General features: G+C 52.0%; 1 protein-coding gene across 1 annotated transcript in view; it reads right to left on the bottom strand.

Annotated features, from left to right (window-relative positions):
• TRIP4 (thyroid hormone receptor interactor 4) overlaps positions 1 to 16,674 on the bottom strand; it is a 30,055-nt gene continuing 13,381 nt past the window's right edge. The window contains exons 12-13 of the mRNA XM_054272951.1: positions 3,951 to 4,053; positions 1 to 223 (exon numbers count right to left, since the gene is read on the bottom strand). Coding sequence (XP_054128926.1) covers positions 156 to 223; positions 3,951 to 4,053 — 171 coding nt within the window. The 3' untranslated portion in view covers positions 1 to 155. The remainder of the gene's footprint in view (positions 224 to 3,950; positions 4,054 to 16,674) is intronic.

Below are 16,674 nucleotides of genomic sequence, written 5' to 3'. Positions count from 1 at the left end.
TTTAATGCTTTTGGAATACAAAGAGAAAGCAATACCTAAACACAATCTGGGATCAGGGATCCATCTTGCACCTGCCTTCCAGAGCTGAAGACCATCCTGGCTCCCTTCAGAGGCAGTTGGGTGCTTCATGGGAACCAGTGCTGCTCCCCCGGCGCTCACCCCACCGCTTTCTGCTTCATTAACCCCTTCTTTGCTCCCTGGTGGATCTTTGCATCCAGCTTCCCTGTAAAGAGGGGATTAAAGAAAAAAAGAAAAACACAACAAACCCTCATCACTCTTTATTTTTAAATGCTATTTGCAATGCAAATGAGCTGGAGGCAGCGAGGTCTCCTAGTTAGTGTGTTCCTGTCACATCCAATTATCGTGCTTGAGGAGCCAGGCGTTTCCAGCCGCCCTGGCCTCCCTCTGCAGGCGCGACACCCGGGAGCCAGGGGCAGCGTGTCCAACGCGGCCAAGGGGGGGAAATTCAGCCGGGAGAGGAGTGAATTCACATCCAGCACTCACCTGCCACTACCAGGGGGGAAACCAATCCCTGTGCCTGCCCACTGGATGCTTGGAGGAGATGGGGACCATCCAGAAATGTGGCAGGGATGTGTTGCTGCACGGTGTGGCAAAAGGCAGGAGTGGGACAGCAAACCCTCAGCTTGGGATACCAATGTGATGGGGACACCTGCTCCACGTTGCTACGTGCCAGCTTGGTGGTCTCCAAGGCCATCTGCTGCCTTTGCCACCAGGGAAAACCTCAGCCAGCAGCTCCAATGGGACCTGGAGCAAACACTGCCTTCTCCTTGTCCTTCACAGCCCTTGGGGGCTTCACTGCCAGCTCTGCTTTCCCACCTGGGAGAGGAGCAGGACACCAGAACATGGGGTTTTGGGTAACTCCTGCTGAAGAAGCCAGCAGCCAGGCATTGTGATGTGCTTCCTCAGAGTGTCCTTGTCTTCTTCTTCCTGTCTGTAAAAGGATGCTCCTGCTCTCCCAGCTCCCAGAGAGGCTCTGCCAGCAGCCAGCACTGGTCACCTACTCTAATGCCACATCTCCCCAGGACTTGCCTTCCTGCTGCTCCCTTGGATCTTCCCATCCTCTAAATGCCAGCCTCATCCTGTCTCTGTAGCTGGGAACAGAGACAGGGCAAGACAGACCAGGCTCCAAAGCTCTGCTTCAACCACTGCTCCAAAATCTGCTGGTAAATGTCCATGTGCCATAAGAAGCAGGTGCTTCTCCAGAGAAAATGGCTCCTAACCAGCCAGTGACCATCACCTTCTCTTCAAACCAAGAAAACTTCTCAATTCCAGTTCAACAAAGACAGAGTGCAGACCACAAACACCACAGATCCACAAACTGAAACATGGCTTGAAGATGTTCTGGGAGATCCTCCATCCCCTTGGCTACCCCAGAGAAAATTTCCCCCCACCACCTTAGGATGGGGAAGAAGCCCCCTCCTTGCAATTGCTGTTTCCAGTCACTGGCAGCCCAGCAGGCTGAGCCAGCCCAGCAGTGTGTCAGACCACCCTGTCCTCACCTCAGGAGTGGCTTTGGCAGGAGAAAGGCAGCAAGTTCACCTTCTCTCCATGCTCTGGTCCCCCAACACCACCTACTGTCACCAGGGCTGTTGCTTTTCATGTGCCTGCCTGCTTCTCCTGGACCCAAAAACACTAGGAGCTCCTCTGCTCTTCCAGCTTGCAAACACCACACAGGTAACCTTTAAGAAAAGGCTAAAAATAAGGCAAAGCCCCAGGGTCCCTTGCTCTTTCTGCTCAATGATTCAAGGCCTCTTGTCTCACACCATGTCCTCTGCTCCTCTTCACTCTTCCAGACACTGGCTGTTGGAGGGAGGCTTCTAATTGATGCTTCAGGGTAGCTTTGCCTGGATTCAAGGAACTCTCCCAAGAGAAAGGCCAATGAGCTTTGTCCTCTTGCACTGAAACTACAAGGGGACATATCTGGGGAGAGCTGTGCTCCCAGATGCAACACTGTGCCCACCTCTCCACAAAAACAATGACCCTGGCAGCAAAAATTGAGCCATGCTAGGGTTTTTTTCCCATCCCCAGGCTGCTAGAAACAATTTGCAACAGAGAAGCATCCGGATGTCACCGTGGCGAGGTCCACGCTGTTATCTGGCAAGGAAAACTTCTCTGGCTTGGCTTCCCAACAGGACAAACTGGCATTTTGTCATGGTTTGAGCCAGGTTTGAAGGAGACCAGGGCAGCCAGCAAGCCCAAGCGAGGATGTGAGCTGGCACCTTCCCTCTGCTCAGCTTCCAGCTGGGAGAATTAAGCTTCTGACTGCCTGGGATGCAATGCCAGCTTCTATTAAAGCAGTGCCTTGCACCGATGAAAGGTCAAAGGCTTCCCTGCTCCTTCCCCAGGCTGTCATAAATATCACCCAGACGGACCATGTCCCTTCTGGGAGGTGAGCACACAGCTCCACAGCCCCCCTGTGCTGCTCCTGTGACAGCTCCTACTGGGATGGAGGGCAGGGAAGGCAGGGCCAGCAGCGGCAGTGGGAGCACAGGCAGCCGCCAGCACAGCCGGCTCCCTTCCAGGCTGTTAGACTGATCCCTCTCCAAGCAGGAAAGTGTCACAACACAAAGGAGATGATGTGACAGATGGGGAGGGGACTGGCAGCACCTGCACCCGGCAAGGCAGACGGGCAGGAGCCGCAGAGCAGCCTCACCCTCTCCCACCCACGGCCACACAGAGGCAGAGGTGGGAGTGAAGGAGCTCGAGAGCCTGGCAGAGAGAGGGCAAAGGAGAGGTTAAAACAAGAGGAAAAAGGATGCAGGGGCTGCACCAGCACACAAGGGCCACAAGGCCAACCCACAGCCAAGATTTGCATCCTAAATAACTCCGGCCTGCCCACTGGCACTCAGAATAACCCATGTAGGGGGAGAACCATAAGCAAGATTCAAACACCTGCAGGTCTCCAAGCACTGGTCAGCATTGGCTGAATACACCTCCCAGATGCTGGTCAAAAAGGCAAGGAAGAAACCAAATGGTTTTGCAGGACATCCCAACACCCCGCTGTGGGAGAAAGGTGATTCCCAGAGAAGAGAGGGGAAAAAAACCCTCAAAGCCAACAAAAATAACCCTCTGCTGTGCTTCAAAAAAGCCCTTATTAACCAGTCCTGAGAAATCCCAACACTCCTGAACGCCAGGTACTAGCCCAAGGATCCATGTGGAAAGGAGGGAGATCACCCAGTTGTCAGCTCTGCTGAACAAACAGCCAAGACCCTTCCTGCTTCTGCTGCTTTTAGCCCGTCAAATTAATTTTTCACATCCCCTGCAAGCGCGCGCGGTGCCTTCCCCGGGCTGCGCGCTGGGGAGGGAGGCTGCTAATAAGGACGGAGCTGACTGCGGGCTCCCCAGCTGCCGCATTCCCTCCTCCATCCTTTTTATAGCAGGGATAACTGGCAGCCTGCGGAGGGGCTGGTGGCTCGTAAAAGGGACTGACGGCGCTGGCAAGCGCGGCGCAGACAGATGCTGCGGCGCTTCCCCGTGTGCTCTGCCAGGACAGGGCATCCCAGCCCAGCCCATCGGCCTGCAGATGGGGAACATCCATCTGGCCCTGCAGCTCTTGCTGTTCAAGCCCTCAGGGGCAAGAGCGTGGTTTGGAACTGCAGGACACGGAGGTTGCCTGGATCTGCCTGGGCATTGCTGCACCAACTCCCATCCTGACCCATGCTGGTGCTGGCAGATCAGCCACTGACACAACTGCTCTTTGACTCCCCAAGTGTTTGCAGAGGATGTATTTGGAAGGCAGCAACATCTGGGGAAAAGGGGAACTGAAGACAAAAAAATATTACAGATGTACTCAAGCCATTAAACAAACACCTCCAGATCAAAGAGCAGCCGGCGAAGGTTGGGAACTCATCTGGCAGCAGCAAGCTGGGGTGGCAAGGGGAGCCGGCTCTGAGGGCTGGGGGGACACCTGGGGAAACTTTACTACTTACAGATTTTGTGTTTTCCTTTGATGGGAAACTTGAGAACCATCTCCTGGGGATTCGTGCAGATAAAGACAAATGGAGAGCCGGACTCCTGGCTCAGGTCCGGATACTGTGAAACACAGAGAGACACAGAGAGCAGAGTCAGGACGGCTGCATGGGCACAGAAAGAGCTCAGTGGGCAAGACAGAGGGATCTTAGCCAAGACATGGGTTATATGGAGGCTGTAGCAGCTCAGACCAAACCACTTCAAGAACTTCTAATGAAAAAAAACCTCAAACAATTCCAGGTTTGGGTCTTATTCCGCAAGTCCCTTGCTCAGGCTCTTCTCACTGTGCCTCTTTGGATCCACTCATCCTAGGTGTTCCCAAGCCCCTTTCAGCCCCCTTTAGCACCCCCTGTGCTACCCCTGTGGTTTCACACTTGATTTAGGCTGATCAGAACCCTGGGATGTTGAGAGGGACATGGTTGGGGCCCTACCATCACCAGCCCACCTGTTCGCTGGGACTAGCAAGGGACAGATTTTCAGCCTGATGCATCCCCAGATTCAGATCACTGGGAATGTGAATATTCACACTAATCCCTAACTGGTCATGCACAGCACACCAGCACCACAACCAAAACAACCTGCCAAACCCAAAATGAAATGACACCAGAGAGGGGGCCACCACCAGCTGTCCCAGGTACAGATACATCCCCAAATGTTCCCCACAAAGCTCAATCCCAAACACAAGGATTTGAGACTTGGAGAGTGTGCACAGTCCCGCTGTGGGACACACATTCCTTGATATTCACTTGCCTATAAAGGGTGAGCAACACACCTGCTACATACCAAGGTGATGGCTCAGAGAGGCCAGCTCAGGGCTGGCTCCATTCACAGAGTCAGTGGAGGGATTTTAACACACTGAACACATGGGGGAATTTTACAGGAAGAGAATAAACAGATTATAGAATCATACAAGCATTTAGGCTGGAAAAAGACCTCTAAAATTGTTTCTCTCATTAACCATGTGGGGAAAAAAGAGAAAAAACCCACTCCATGCAGGAAGCACACCAAGATCCTGGCTGGCTGCAGCTCAGCCTCCCTGGCATTCAGAGGTGAAATGCAAAACAGTCATAAAAAATGTATGTCTCAGCTCTCACCTCAGACTGTCCATGAGCTGCAGAGCTGGTGCTGACAGCACTGAGGCCAGCACATGGCAGAGGATGCTCCAGCCCAGGAAACCCTGCTCAAACAGACTGCAGAAGTGTTTTTCCTTCCATAGGAAAAATGCCTTCTTTTTTTTTCCCTGCTCCCCTGCCTTCCTCGAGCAGATCCATCAAGGCTGCTGGAGGGGACAGGATGCCAGAGCAGATGGAGCTGCGTGTCCTGGCAAATCCCCCATTTGTTAGTAACAAATGACTCCGAGGCCGAGTGTTTGAAAAGCTCTCACCGACCTGCCAAGATGAGTTTGGATTTGCCCTGGAACAGCTGGGCACGGCGAGGGAAGCAGGGAGAGACCTGCTCTCCCCACACTGCAGCAGGGCTTGGCAGCACTGCCAGCAGCTCAGGGAGATTTACAGAAGCCCAACGCTGGGATTGGATCAACCAGGGGAAGCGTTTCCAAGCCCTCTCATTTTCCACAGCCTGGAAGAGCTGTGCACTGGGTAAGAGAGGGGTACAAGCACTCAGCTGCTCTGTGCTGGGGAGGAGGAGCTGCCCTGATCTGCCCCATGTGCCCATGCCCTGCTGCACCAACCCAGCCTTGGACAGCTCTCCTCCTCTCTGTTCTCTTTTGGCTGAGTCACCTTACTTGACTTGCTTCCACTGCTCCGTGCCCATGCCAAGGATTTTCATTTCCCATCTGCAGGGAAGGAGGATCTTGGAAGGTTAGGAAGAGCCAATGTGAACATCCCAGTCAGTGCCTGGAGAGTGTGAAATGCTGGCACTGCTCTGTCACTGTCAGTATCTCCCAGTGACCGGTGGCACCTCCATGGCTGGAGGACCTGAGGACAAGCCAAAGGACCAAGGTCCTTCAAGGCTGGAGGAGCAAAGGCTACCCAAACCTGGCTGCAGAGGGGATCCTTCCTGCTCCACTCCCCCTGGTTCAGCCCATGGGGCAGCCAGGATGGGTGTGTGGCAGAGGTGCTGCTGCTGGAATACAGCTGCTCCCCAAATCCCCTCAGCCACATCTCCCAGGTGCACCAGGACACCACCGTGTCCCCTTCACACCTTTTACAGCCCCATGCTAGGAACATCTCCCAAACAGGCATCAGCAGGGAAGCAACAGCCAGTTGGTTTCTCCACTGACAGCTTTCATTCAAACCTGGATGGAGCCTTCAGCTCCAGCAGTTCCTGCTCAATCCAATCTCAAGGGCAAGGTGGATGCCACACTGTGACTTGAATTCCTGCTCCCACACCACAGCCTTTCATCTTTGCTGCCAGGGTGCATTTCTGTCTGTGAGCCAAGCCCCTTTGTGTCCTTTTTCATTTTAAAAAGCTTTGGTCCTTCCTCTGGCATCTCACTTCCAGGAGGCAGGGAAGGAGCCTCTCATCCAGCCACTGCACTTAAGGCTTCCTATTGTATCTACTCCAGAAAACTCTTATCTCATGAGGGTGAACAAGAATCCAGAATATTCCTGTGGGCTGGAGCCGAGAAAGAGCCATAACCCTTTCCTGTGCCTAGAGTCAGGATGCTCCCAGGTGAGGAAGATGAGGCTGAGCCCCCACAAGATGCTGAGCCAAGCCAACAGCCCAGCTCCCTTCTTCCCGTAGTGCCTTCCATGACTACATTCCATTCATTCATCCCACAGAAAGCTTCATTCTCAAAAGAGATGCTGCCATCAAGACACCAAACAGGTCAGCTCCTGTTACATTGTCAAAAGCTGCCCAAATTTAAGTATCAAAACCTAATTTCTCACTGTTTCTGCTGTGAAAAGTCAGTTGTGTTACTCTACTGTCTGAAAAGCCAGACGTTTAGGAGACAGAGAAAAAATTTATTCCCAACTACTCCACCCCACAGGCAGCCCATGATCACTTCAGTAAACCTGAGCTTGGAATAAAAGCCCAAACCCAGAGCTGGTGTGGCAGAGGGAGAGGACAGAGCACATCCTGTCATGTTGCTCAGGTTGGACAGGCTTGGTGTCACTGGCTCTAGTGGGAGGTGTGTTTCACCCCATGGCAGGGAATAAAATGAGATGAACTCTATGGTCACTCCCAACCCCAACCAGTCTGGGATTCTGCGACCCCCATTAAAGACAATCTCCAACAACAGTTTTTCAAATAAAAGGTCAGTTCAGAGTGAAACCATGCTCCCTCTCTTCCAGAGACCACAGAATCAAAACCCAGCCAGGAGTCTGATGGGGGCTGTCCCTTCTTAAATTCAACAGCACTCATCTCTCTTGTACTGGTGGTGTTAATAAGACAGGGGCTGATACTCCAGCTTTACACTGGAAGCAACCTGGATACAACAAACACAGTCCAGAGACCAGATTGTCCCTCAAAAAGGAGCAAACCTACCCTTCTCCAGTCGTGCAGACGACCAGAGAAGCTCGAAAGAGAGAGGTTATGCAATGCAACTACAGTGTGAAAAAAAAGATTCAGCCTCCTTTCAGACCTTCTGCCACCTTGTAGTCAGCAGGCAGCAAGGGAGGTGGGAGGCCAGTGGGCTGTGTGGGCTGCAAGCAGCTGATGTGGCTCACCAAGAGCTGCTCCTCCCACTGCTTCACACCAACACCCCACAGACACACTCCACTCACAGCCACTGCCCCCCCTGCTCGTCCCACCTCTCCAGCTGGGCTTCACTTTGCTGCTAACAGGTCTGGGAGACCCCAGCTGTGAGGAGATTAGGTGGGAGGGAAGGAAAAAGCACATCTCAAGGCAACTTAACACCTGCAGGAAGAGCTCGAGGTTAAAGGAAGGTGGAAAAGGGAGCTGAGCACTGGGCTCCTCCAAAAACTGCCCACCAGACTCACCCTGACGCCAGAGCCAGCGCTCGGAACACGTATTAAGTGGCTATCAGATGTCCCCAACAGCCACCCAGCTCAAGCTGCAAGCAGGGATAATTGCTAATGAATGTTCCCTACACTTTGTTTTCACCATCCCTCGTCTCCCATCACCAGCTTGTCACCACCAGGAATAGCAGCAGGGCTGCCAGCCTCCCGCTCCACAGCCCACAGCAAAAGAGCAAAGGAGGGGACGAGCCAGCTCGGAGCCAGCAGAGACACAAACCCACCTTCTCTGACATCTGAGAAAAAAAAATCCTGCTAGATTTTTCCCCCCCCCACACCAATCTGTTACACTTTTTTCTTTCCCAATTTAGGTAAAGCCTGCAGCAGGATGCTGGGGCCGGGCAGGCTCACCCAGCATTCCTGGTACTTAACGCAGCATTTGGGACCCTTTGCTCATCCTGATTGCATCTCCACAGGAGAAAAAACCCATCCTAAACCCCACGATTTCTGCTCCTCTCCCCAATAAGCTGCACTGGCTTGAACCCAACTGCTGTGACCCGGAGGCAGGGAATGGAAAGAGCAGAAGGAAAACGTCCTGGGGGGAAGCCAAACCATCACTAACGAGATGAGCTCTGCTCTGGTGCATCCGAGGCAGGAACAAAGGCACCGCGTGCATGGAGCAGCGGCTCCGCACAGCACAAAGCCCCAGCGCGCTCAGCAGCTTCTCTAGCGACCCTCCAGGAGCATTCTTGCTCTCATTAAGGCCTGGGGACACAAAGGGGTGGGAACAGTCCTGGTTTCACACACGGCAGCCAGCCCGTGGAGCCCCGCAATGCAGCCTGAGCTCTGCTTGCCATGGGAGCGCGGCGGAGAATTGCACGCTGGAACCTGCGCTCCTTCCCCTGGTCACTGCCACTGTCTCTCCATCTTGCAGCTGCTGGGGACACCAGCAGCCAGGAGGTGCTTGAGATGCTCTGCAAGGTTCATGATGGAGAGGGGTGAATCATTTTCCTGGCGGGGCTCCCCAGTGAACAAGAGGGAAAACACGGCTCGCTCTGCCAGGCAGCGCCGGGCCAGGACACCCGCTCCAGCCTTCATTTCCCTGCTGCTCTCCAAGAGCCTTGAAATAAAAGAGACAGCACTGGAAAGCAACGCTGTCTGGAAAGAATAAAAGCAAGCAGACCCCGTGTGCTGGCAAGAGAGTTCACCATAAAATGCTTTCAAAGGGGAAAGAATCATCCTGGTGGAGGCAGCATCTCCTCTGGCAGAGCGGGGCTGCTGCATCCAGCAGGGGCCATAAATCAGCGCCCCCCGGCAGGCAGAAACACACACTGGGCTCGTCCTGGCTGCTGGAGACACCCCTTGGCCACGTGCAAAAAGAGGAGTGGGATGCAAGGGAGCCCCCGGGAGCCCAAGTTCCTTCACCCTGTTTTCTTGGTGATTTGTGGGAGAGGCGGATCCGCTCTTCTTTCATGCCTCATAAGCTTCATCGCTGTCACAGACACGTAACAGGTAATTAACTACTAAACAGCCATTTTCTCCTCCTCTCCGGAGGGAAATTGCTCACCATCCAGCTAGAAAATGTTTCTTCAGTGGTTTGCAAGAGGGAAAAGAAAATGGGCAGCTTTTTGGGAGGGAGGGGGGTGCTGCAGCCAAATAAGGGCACTCGCAGCAACGCCTGCACCACAAACACATGGATCCAGGAGAACTGAAGCCATCAAATCTGAGAGATAATGCTTAATTGGATGTGGGTGCCACTGTGCCCAAGCCACATTTGGCCTGTCACTTTTCCAAGGTGAGTGGTTTAGGAGCATCAGCTCCCTGTCATTTGTCCTGACACCAGTGGTCTCCATCATCTCTTTACAAGGACGTTCCCTTTGGGGAATTATCCAGCCTATTTTCCCAACACAGCCTTCACTCTGAGTGCCCCAGGGCACATTCACTCAGAGGTGACACCCAACTGCCAACAGCAGATCCAGGTTTACCACCACTGTGTCACCTCCCGATTCAGCCCTCCAGTCCTGAAAAGCGCTTGCAGAGCAGCAAGTGCTTCACTCTGAGTTTTGATCACCCTCATGACACAGTCTTGCATCACACTTCCAGCTCCAAGCACTTTGTCAAGCACCATTTTTTAAGGTCATATGCCAACCAGCCTTTGGCCCATGAGAAATGTAACATTTTCCTAAATAGAAACCCTAAAGCACATCCAAGTTTCTAGAAATGCCAAATTTTCTAGCTCGAGGCAGAAACATCCAGAACATGCACCCAAAGAACACTACAAGCTGTCCTTGGCCATGGAAGAGCTCAGGGATGCAGCAGAGCTGCTCCACAGAGGCTGTGTCAGCAAAGGGATGCACGTTGATGTTCAGTTCAAATCAACAGAACACGAAAAGAAGGAAAAAAAAGTAGGATCACAAAGAAATCCAAACAAAAGCCGTCAGCCAAACTTTTGTTTGAAAGCCTGTCAGGTCTAGACTGCAACGTGTGAGGAAGGAACAGCTCGAAACCACAGCTGCTAATGGTTATGGATTTGGCAATCAAAATGTCTTTGTTAAAAAAAAAAGAGAAAAAAAGTTAACTGCCTGACTATTGAGGCTACAAACCACAGCCTTGATGCATTGTTGCAGTCAACATCCTCCCCGCTGTTCCTGAGCGCTTACAGCTGCTGCTGGCAGCTCTGTGTGCTGGCACATGCTCCCTGCACCAGGATGCACAAGGAATTTTGTGAGCCTGCCTTCCTTTCCCCTTCTTCCCACCACAATGCCTGGCAGCCCCGGGCTGCTCTGCCCCTCCATGCCTGGCTGGTAGAACCAGACGCTGGGATCCTTCCCTGGAGGGGCGGATCCATCCGGTGGGTGTTCTCAGAGCCCGGCTCCCATCGAGGTGTCTCTACACCACAGGCTGTACTTTGATTTGAAGGGCAGGGGAAGCAATTAAAACACAGTAAGTAATAACAGGACTTTGAAATGTAGATTTCAAATTCAGCCTTGTGCTGGTGCACTCTAAGCTGTCTGCCAGGGCTCAGCTGCACAGCTCTGCTCTCCCTGAACCGGCAGTGCAGGACCTACAGCCACCAACACCCTCCTGCCCTCACATCCCAGCCCAAAACCCGCCCATGGTAAACCCTGGAAAGGCTGGAGGTATTTATAGAGTGCCTGACAACCAGTTCAGGAGAAACTGGGTGGACTTGGAGTAATATTTGGGAAGGCTGAAAGGGCTGTTTGCATGCCCCGTACCAAGGAACAGGGCTAAGCTCAGCTCCAACACAGCCCCATCACCTGCACCATCAGCAAGGAGAAGGGAAAAGCAACAGGGAGGAGGAGCTGAGGGGAGCCAGGATACCTCAGCTGGCTACATACAGTCAGACTTCAAGCAGCTTCACAAAGGCCTTTCACAGTCAGAGCTGGGAAGAACAGGGGTAGGACACACAGCCAAGCCGGAAAACACAAACGTCGGGAGCACAGCCCTGCCCCTGCCCTGGCTCACTGGGCAGCTGCCTCTCCCCTTGCTGACCCTTGCTGCTGCTCCCCAAGGAGGAATGATGCCAGCACCTGCCCCCAGAACTGATTCAACCCCTCAGATGGGATGGGATCTCTCACAGGACCAGGACACGCATTGGAGCGACCGGTCTGCTCAGGGTTAGGAAATCAGTGACACACAACAAAAGCTTAAGCAAGCACAGTCCTTGGGCACTCTGCATTACTGTGGGGGCTGCACTCTGCAGCTGACACACCATTTGGGGTCACCATGGAAAGGGTGGTCACAGCCCAATCTGGATGGGAAGGCAGTGGGGCACCAGACCTGGGGCTCTGGGTCAGTTTTATCTAACCCTGAGTTTCAGGATTAAATAAAACCCAAACACTGAGAAGGCAGCAAGTATCAGTGACCACATCTGAGAGAGGGAAAAAGCCCTGCCAGCTCATGAGTAGTTTGCTGAAATGGTAGCAGAGGCAAAGTCCACAGTCATCATTAATTAAGTCATATGCTTCAGCCTTGGCTTGGCTTTCTCCCTTGGGTCTAGGAAACCAGAGGAGAGGGCAAGCAGGCCTCTATCATTCGATTTCTTTGGCATGCTAATGCATTCCTAAATTAATCATCATCAAGTGACAATCTCTCCTTCATCTTAACAGCCTGAGCAGTGACCTGAGCAAACCTGCTGGCTTATGCAAGGCAGCTGGAGCCTCAGAAGAGCCTCTGATGAAAACCAAAGCACTTCCCATATGGAAAAACTCCCCCATCTCTTACCGTCCCTAATCCAAACCAGCTGCATTCCTGCTCTGCTCCCAGAACCACAGATCGGGGGATTTTGTGGGGTGAGAACCTGAATTAAAGAGATGCATCACCCTGTGAGCCAGCCTAATGCCTGACACCAGTGGATCTGGCATCTGGCTGCACAGTAAAGACAAATTCAGCTCAGGAGAACGCAGGGCCCTGCAAAGTTCAAAGGCCTTTCGTGGGCTGCAATCATTAACAACCACCTAGACTGCTCCAGAGGGAAGGATATCTGACCTAGCTAAAAATCCTTCACTGGGAGAGGTGCCTCAGGAATGAGAAGGCAAATATCCTGGTGGTGGGGAGGCAAGGAAGGGGCCAGGACAGCCACAGCACCACACAAACAGGCATTTGTCTCACTCAGAGCCTGCACCAGGAAACCCTTCCCTCAGGGACCAGGTCCTCATAAAAAGTCTCTATGCATTTATACTGTTCCTAGAAGCACACATCAATGTCTATGTTTGTGTTTCTCCCCTCCCATTAACTCCTTAGGAAAATACTCCCAGAGGGCTGTTGTTCCTTTATTTGGAGATAGTCTAAACAGGCACCTTCTGGAGTCTAAATATAGAAAGTCTCTACCCTTCTTCACTCCCTTTTGAGAATCTAAACCAAGTTCTGTACACTGGGCACCTGAGTTCATTTTTTTGTTGTTGTTCTTTTCACCAGGGAGGGAAGAGGAGGCCAAAAGTTTAAACCTAAATTTCCTGAGTGGGAAAGCTGGAGCCTATTTAAACGATAGCTGCAATCTCGTGGCACAAAAATAGCTTCTACATGTTCCCTGAGCAGATTTAGGACACTAAGTGATCACCTAGAAATGAAAAATTAACACTTAACTCCCATCAAACATAATTAGCCAATAGTTCAGCCTGGTATAATAACTCCATCCAGGTATTGGCACTCGAAATAAGCCAAGCACACCTATCAACCACCCAAACAGCAGCAGGAAACACTCTTTTTCCAGCTAAATAGCCTCTCAGATCAAAGCCGTTAGCAAAAGGAACATGGACTTCAGAGCACATGGAAATGGCATCAATGTAAACACCTCCCTGCTGGCTTTAGTGCTGTGCCAAGGCCTGCCTGCCCCACGCCACAGATCCCAAGTGGGCACTGCTGAAGTCACTGACACCTCCTGAGGAAAACAAGGGCAGCTCCTTGCTCTGCTCAAGGTGTCACTGACGTCAGCCCCAGCAAGGAAAAGCCTCAGTGAACACTTGGATCTCCAAGGGGGAAAAAAGTTTCCAGGTCACCTCTAGCTGAGAAGTGTAACAAAGGAATCATTCTGGTCTTGAGCAGGGATTTTTGGGCTGCTGCCAGGGAGAGAAGGAAATGAGCCCAGAATGTGCTCTGAGGAGGGGCAAGATGTGCAAAGCTCAAGTGGAAATCCTGAGATTTCAGAGGGATCTGCAGGCAGCAGGCAAGCAGGGCTGAGCTCCCTGCAAACACAACAAGGGACACTGAACACCTGGGCTGGACCCTCCTGCCTGAACTTCTGCTTCAAGCCAAAGATCACAGCTCTGAGCAGCAAGATGTGGTGTAAATAACCTCTGCCTGGAAGAACTGATTTATTTTTCACGTGGGAAAGAGACCCAGAGGAGCAGATTTAACCAGCTCATGCAATAGGCAGCGTAACTGGGATTAGGGTACCTGACTGATCCTAATCACAAGGACATCTCTGCTCTTCCTCTGCTCCCTGCCAGCTCCAGCACTACAGATCCTGTTCCATCATCACTTCCCACACGTCCTCAGGATCTGCAAACCATCTCAGCAACGTCAGCTGGGCCTCCAATGCTGCAGGTAGGGCAGGGGAAGGTAGGGACCGCCCCCTCTCAGTGGTGATGAAAGGCCAGGCTTACATGTGCAGCAAAAATGTGGTTAAATAACCCCTCCCTGGCCATAATGCAAGAGCTCTGGCAGGGAATGGGTCTGACTCTGCTGGGGCAGCATTGCTTAATTTTGGTTTTTTGAGCACAAGTGTAAAAAAAAAAAAAATTAAATGAGGATAATGATAGAAAAATACCAGCGGGGTGCCACAACATCTTCATTAGCAACTTGAGAGAGGATGCAAACAGCAGGGAAATTAAATCTGCAGACAGTGCTAAACAGGGAGTGGGTGACAGCAGTGAAAGGGCTGAGAGGTAATGGGAGAGTTACAGTGGGACAGACCACAAAGCCATGGAATCACAGACTGGATAAAGTTGGAAAGGACCTTAAAGCTCATCCCATTCCACCCCCTGCTATGGGCAGGGACAGTTCCCACTAGACCAGTGCTCCAAGACCTGTCCAACCTGGCCTGGAACACTTCCAGGGATGCAGGGGCAGCCACAGCTGCTCTGGGCACCCTGTGCCAGGGCCTGCCCACCCTCACAGGGAACAATTCCTTCCCAATATCCCATTCATCCCTGCCCAATGGCAGTGGGAAGCCATTCCCCCATATCCTGGCACTCCTTGTCCCAGTCCCTCTCCAGCTCTCCTGGAGCCCCTTCAGCCACTGCAGGGGACTCCAAGGCCTCCTCAGAGCCTTCTCTTCTCCAGGCTCAACAGCCCCAGGATGAAGAAAAACAGACCTAAGACCTGGAAGAGTCTCCCTTGCCTATGGGAACAAATAGTCACAAGAGTCAAACCAAACCTTCGTGGCTGCCAAAAAACACTGGATCACCACCAAAACACCGTGAGCAAGCCAGGAACTATTTCATCCTCAGGAGGTTGGTATAACCTGCAAGTGAGGCTCACCCTGCACTTGTGAAATGATTTCTTCTGGAACATGCAGGAGCCTCCAACAGGAGGTGGTGAGGAGGAGAGGTGTGAGTCAAAGCACAGAGCCTGGAAAAGCTCCACCAGAGCTCAATCCCCGAGAGGTCTCTGCTCTGCATCACCTCCCCTCGCCTGCTCACACATTCCCTGAAAATACCCAATGTTTCTGCACGCCCTAAGTGGTGGGAAAAGCATCATGTTCCTTGCCTTTCTGCCTGAGCTACAAGGAACTTTTGCACGCTGGATCACAGTGCTGACACTGCTGATGAAGCCAGGCTGAAACACCCACGTGAGCAACAGGAATTTCTTACTCCTGGCGAGACCCAACACACATTTCTGAGCTTTGTCATCCTGCTGACAATTGCAATTAAATTCAGCTCAGCTTCCTTCAGATGCACTTGCTGCTCCTGAGAGCCCAAAAAAACCAGATATTTCCTCAGAAAGCAACTGCAGAAAGGCTCACATCTCTGGATTTTAGCTCACAAGCGAGGGAAATTACCACTGCTTAAAGGAATCCTGGGAAAAACAGACAAAATCACCATAAAAAAGCAGGAAATTAGGGATTATAAGCAGTTTGGAATATGGGAGCAGCAAAAAGGCAGAGAAATGCAACTTAGGAAATGCCACAGCACTGAGGAGAAAGGGAAATCTGCCACTAACAGGTTGGATAATGGTGCTCCTGGATACACTGCTCTGCCTCCAGCCCCTCTGCAGCCAAGCAGTGCCCACAAACTGGGAGGGATTCCCAGAGAATGTGGCTGATTGGGAAGGTCCTTCCTAGGAAGATTGAAGCTGGTTGCCTACAGCACAATTCCCAGCTCAGAGATGCTGTCACAGCCATTCCACCAATGCCTGAACCATCCACAAAGCAAGAGCAGGGATTGTGACAAACAGAAAAGTACTTGTAAGAGACCAAGATTTTCCACCACAGCAGAAGATGGACAGGAACCTACACTGAAGCCCAAACTGAAAATTAGTGGATGCTACAAAATAAAATCCCTACAATGGCCTGGGTGCCCCTTCCTCTCCCTCTCCCATGGCTTGTTCCCATACAAAGCCAAATATTCCTGTAGGTTTCATGGTATTCCAGTCCCAAAGCTCCCTCTGCTGCTCATGCTCTAACTTCTCTGCCTTCCTCCTTGTGACTAAGAGACACAACCTCACCAGAAATACACTCCCTGTCTTTCCAGGCATCTCTCCCAGGTAAAAACCTCACAGGGTTGGGAAAGGCAGAGGAGAACTCCCTGAAAAACAGCCCCAACTCTTGCTGCTTCTCCAGCTTTTCACAGCAAGAACATCCTGGTGCATTCCTTCCCAAGGAACTCATTTATTCCACCTCACAAGATGGTCATGGTTCACTATCAAGCCCTACAAGGTTTGGTGATTCAAACATGCACAAGGGGCAGTGGAGTGAGCAGGGATGAAATGGGATCAGGAGCAGCCATGCTGGACTTGGTGCTGAGTGCAGGTTTTGTAAGCCCATAAAACACAGCTCAAGGAAAGCTCCTGCTCCAGATTTTGGGAGCATGGAGTCAGTCACAACATCAGAAGGTCTCTAGTCCAACCTCCCAACCAAAGCAAGGCCAACACTGAATTCAGGTGAGGCTGCCCACAGCTTTGTCTTGAAAACTTTCCCAGGTGCAGACCGTCCAACCCCTTGGGCAGTGCCTGCCCCACTGCTGGGCCATCCTTATGGTGATTTCTTTCCTTAAGCCACATTGAACCCTCCCCTTTCATTTATGACCCTCCTGCCTTGTATGTCAGCACAGAGCCCAGCTCT

This window comes from Melozone crissalis, unplaced genomic scaffold (genome assembly GCF_028551555.1).
Source record: "Melozone crissalis strain CALT ecotype California unplaced genomic scaffold, PUWL_Pcris_2 ptg000014l_1, whole genome shotgun sequence".
In the NCBI taxonomy this organism is placed as follows: Eukaryota; Metazoa; Chordata; class Aves; order Passeriformes; family Passerellidae; genus Melozone; species Melozone crissalis.
The sequence above is the reverse complement of the archived record's forward strand: the minus strand, read 5'-3'. Positions and strand labels throughout refer to the sequence as shown.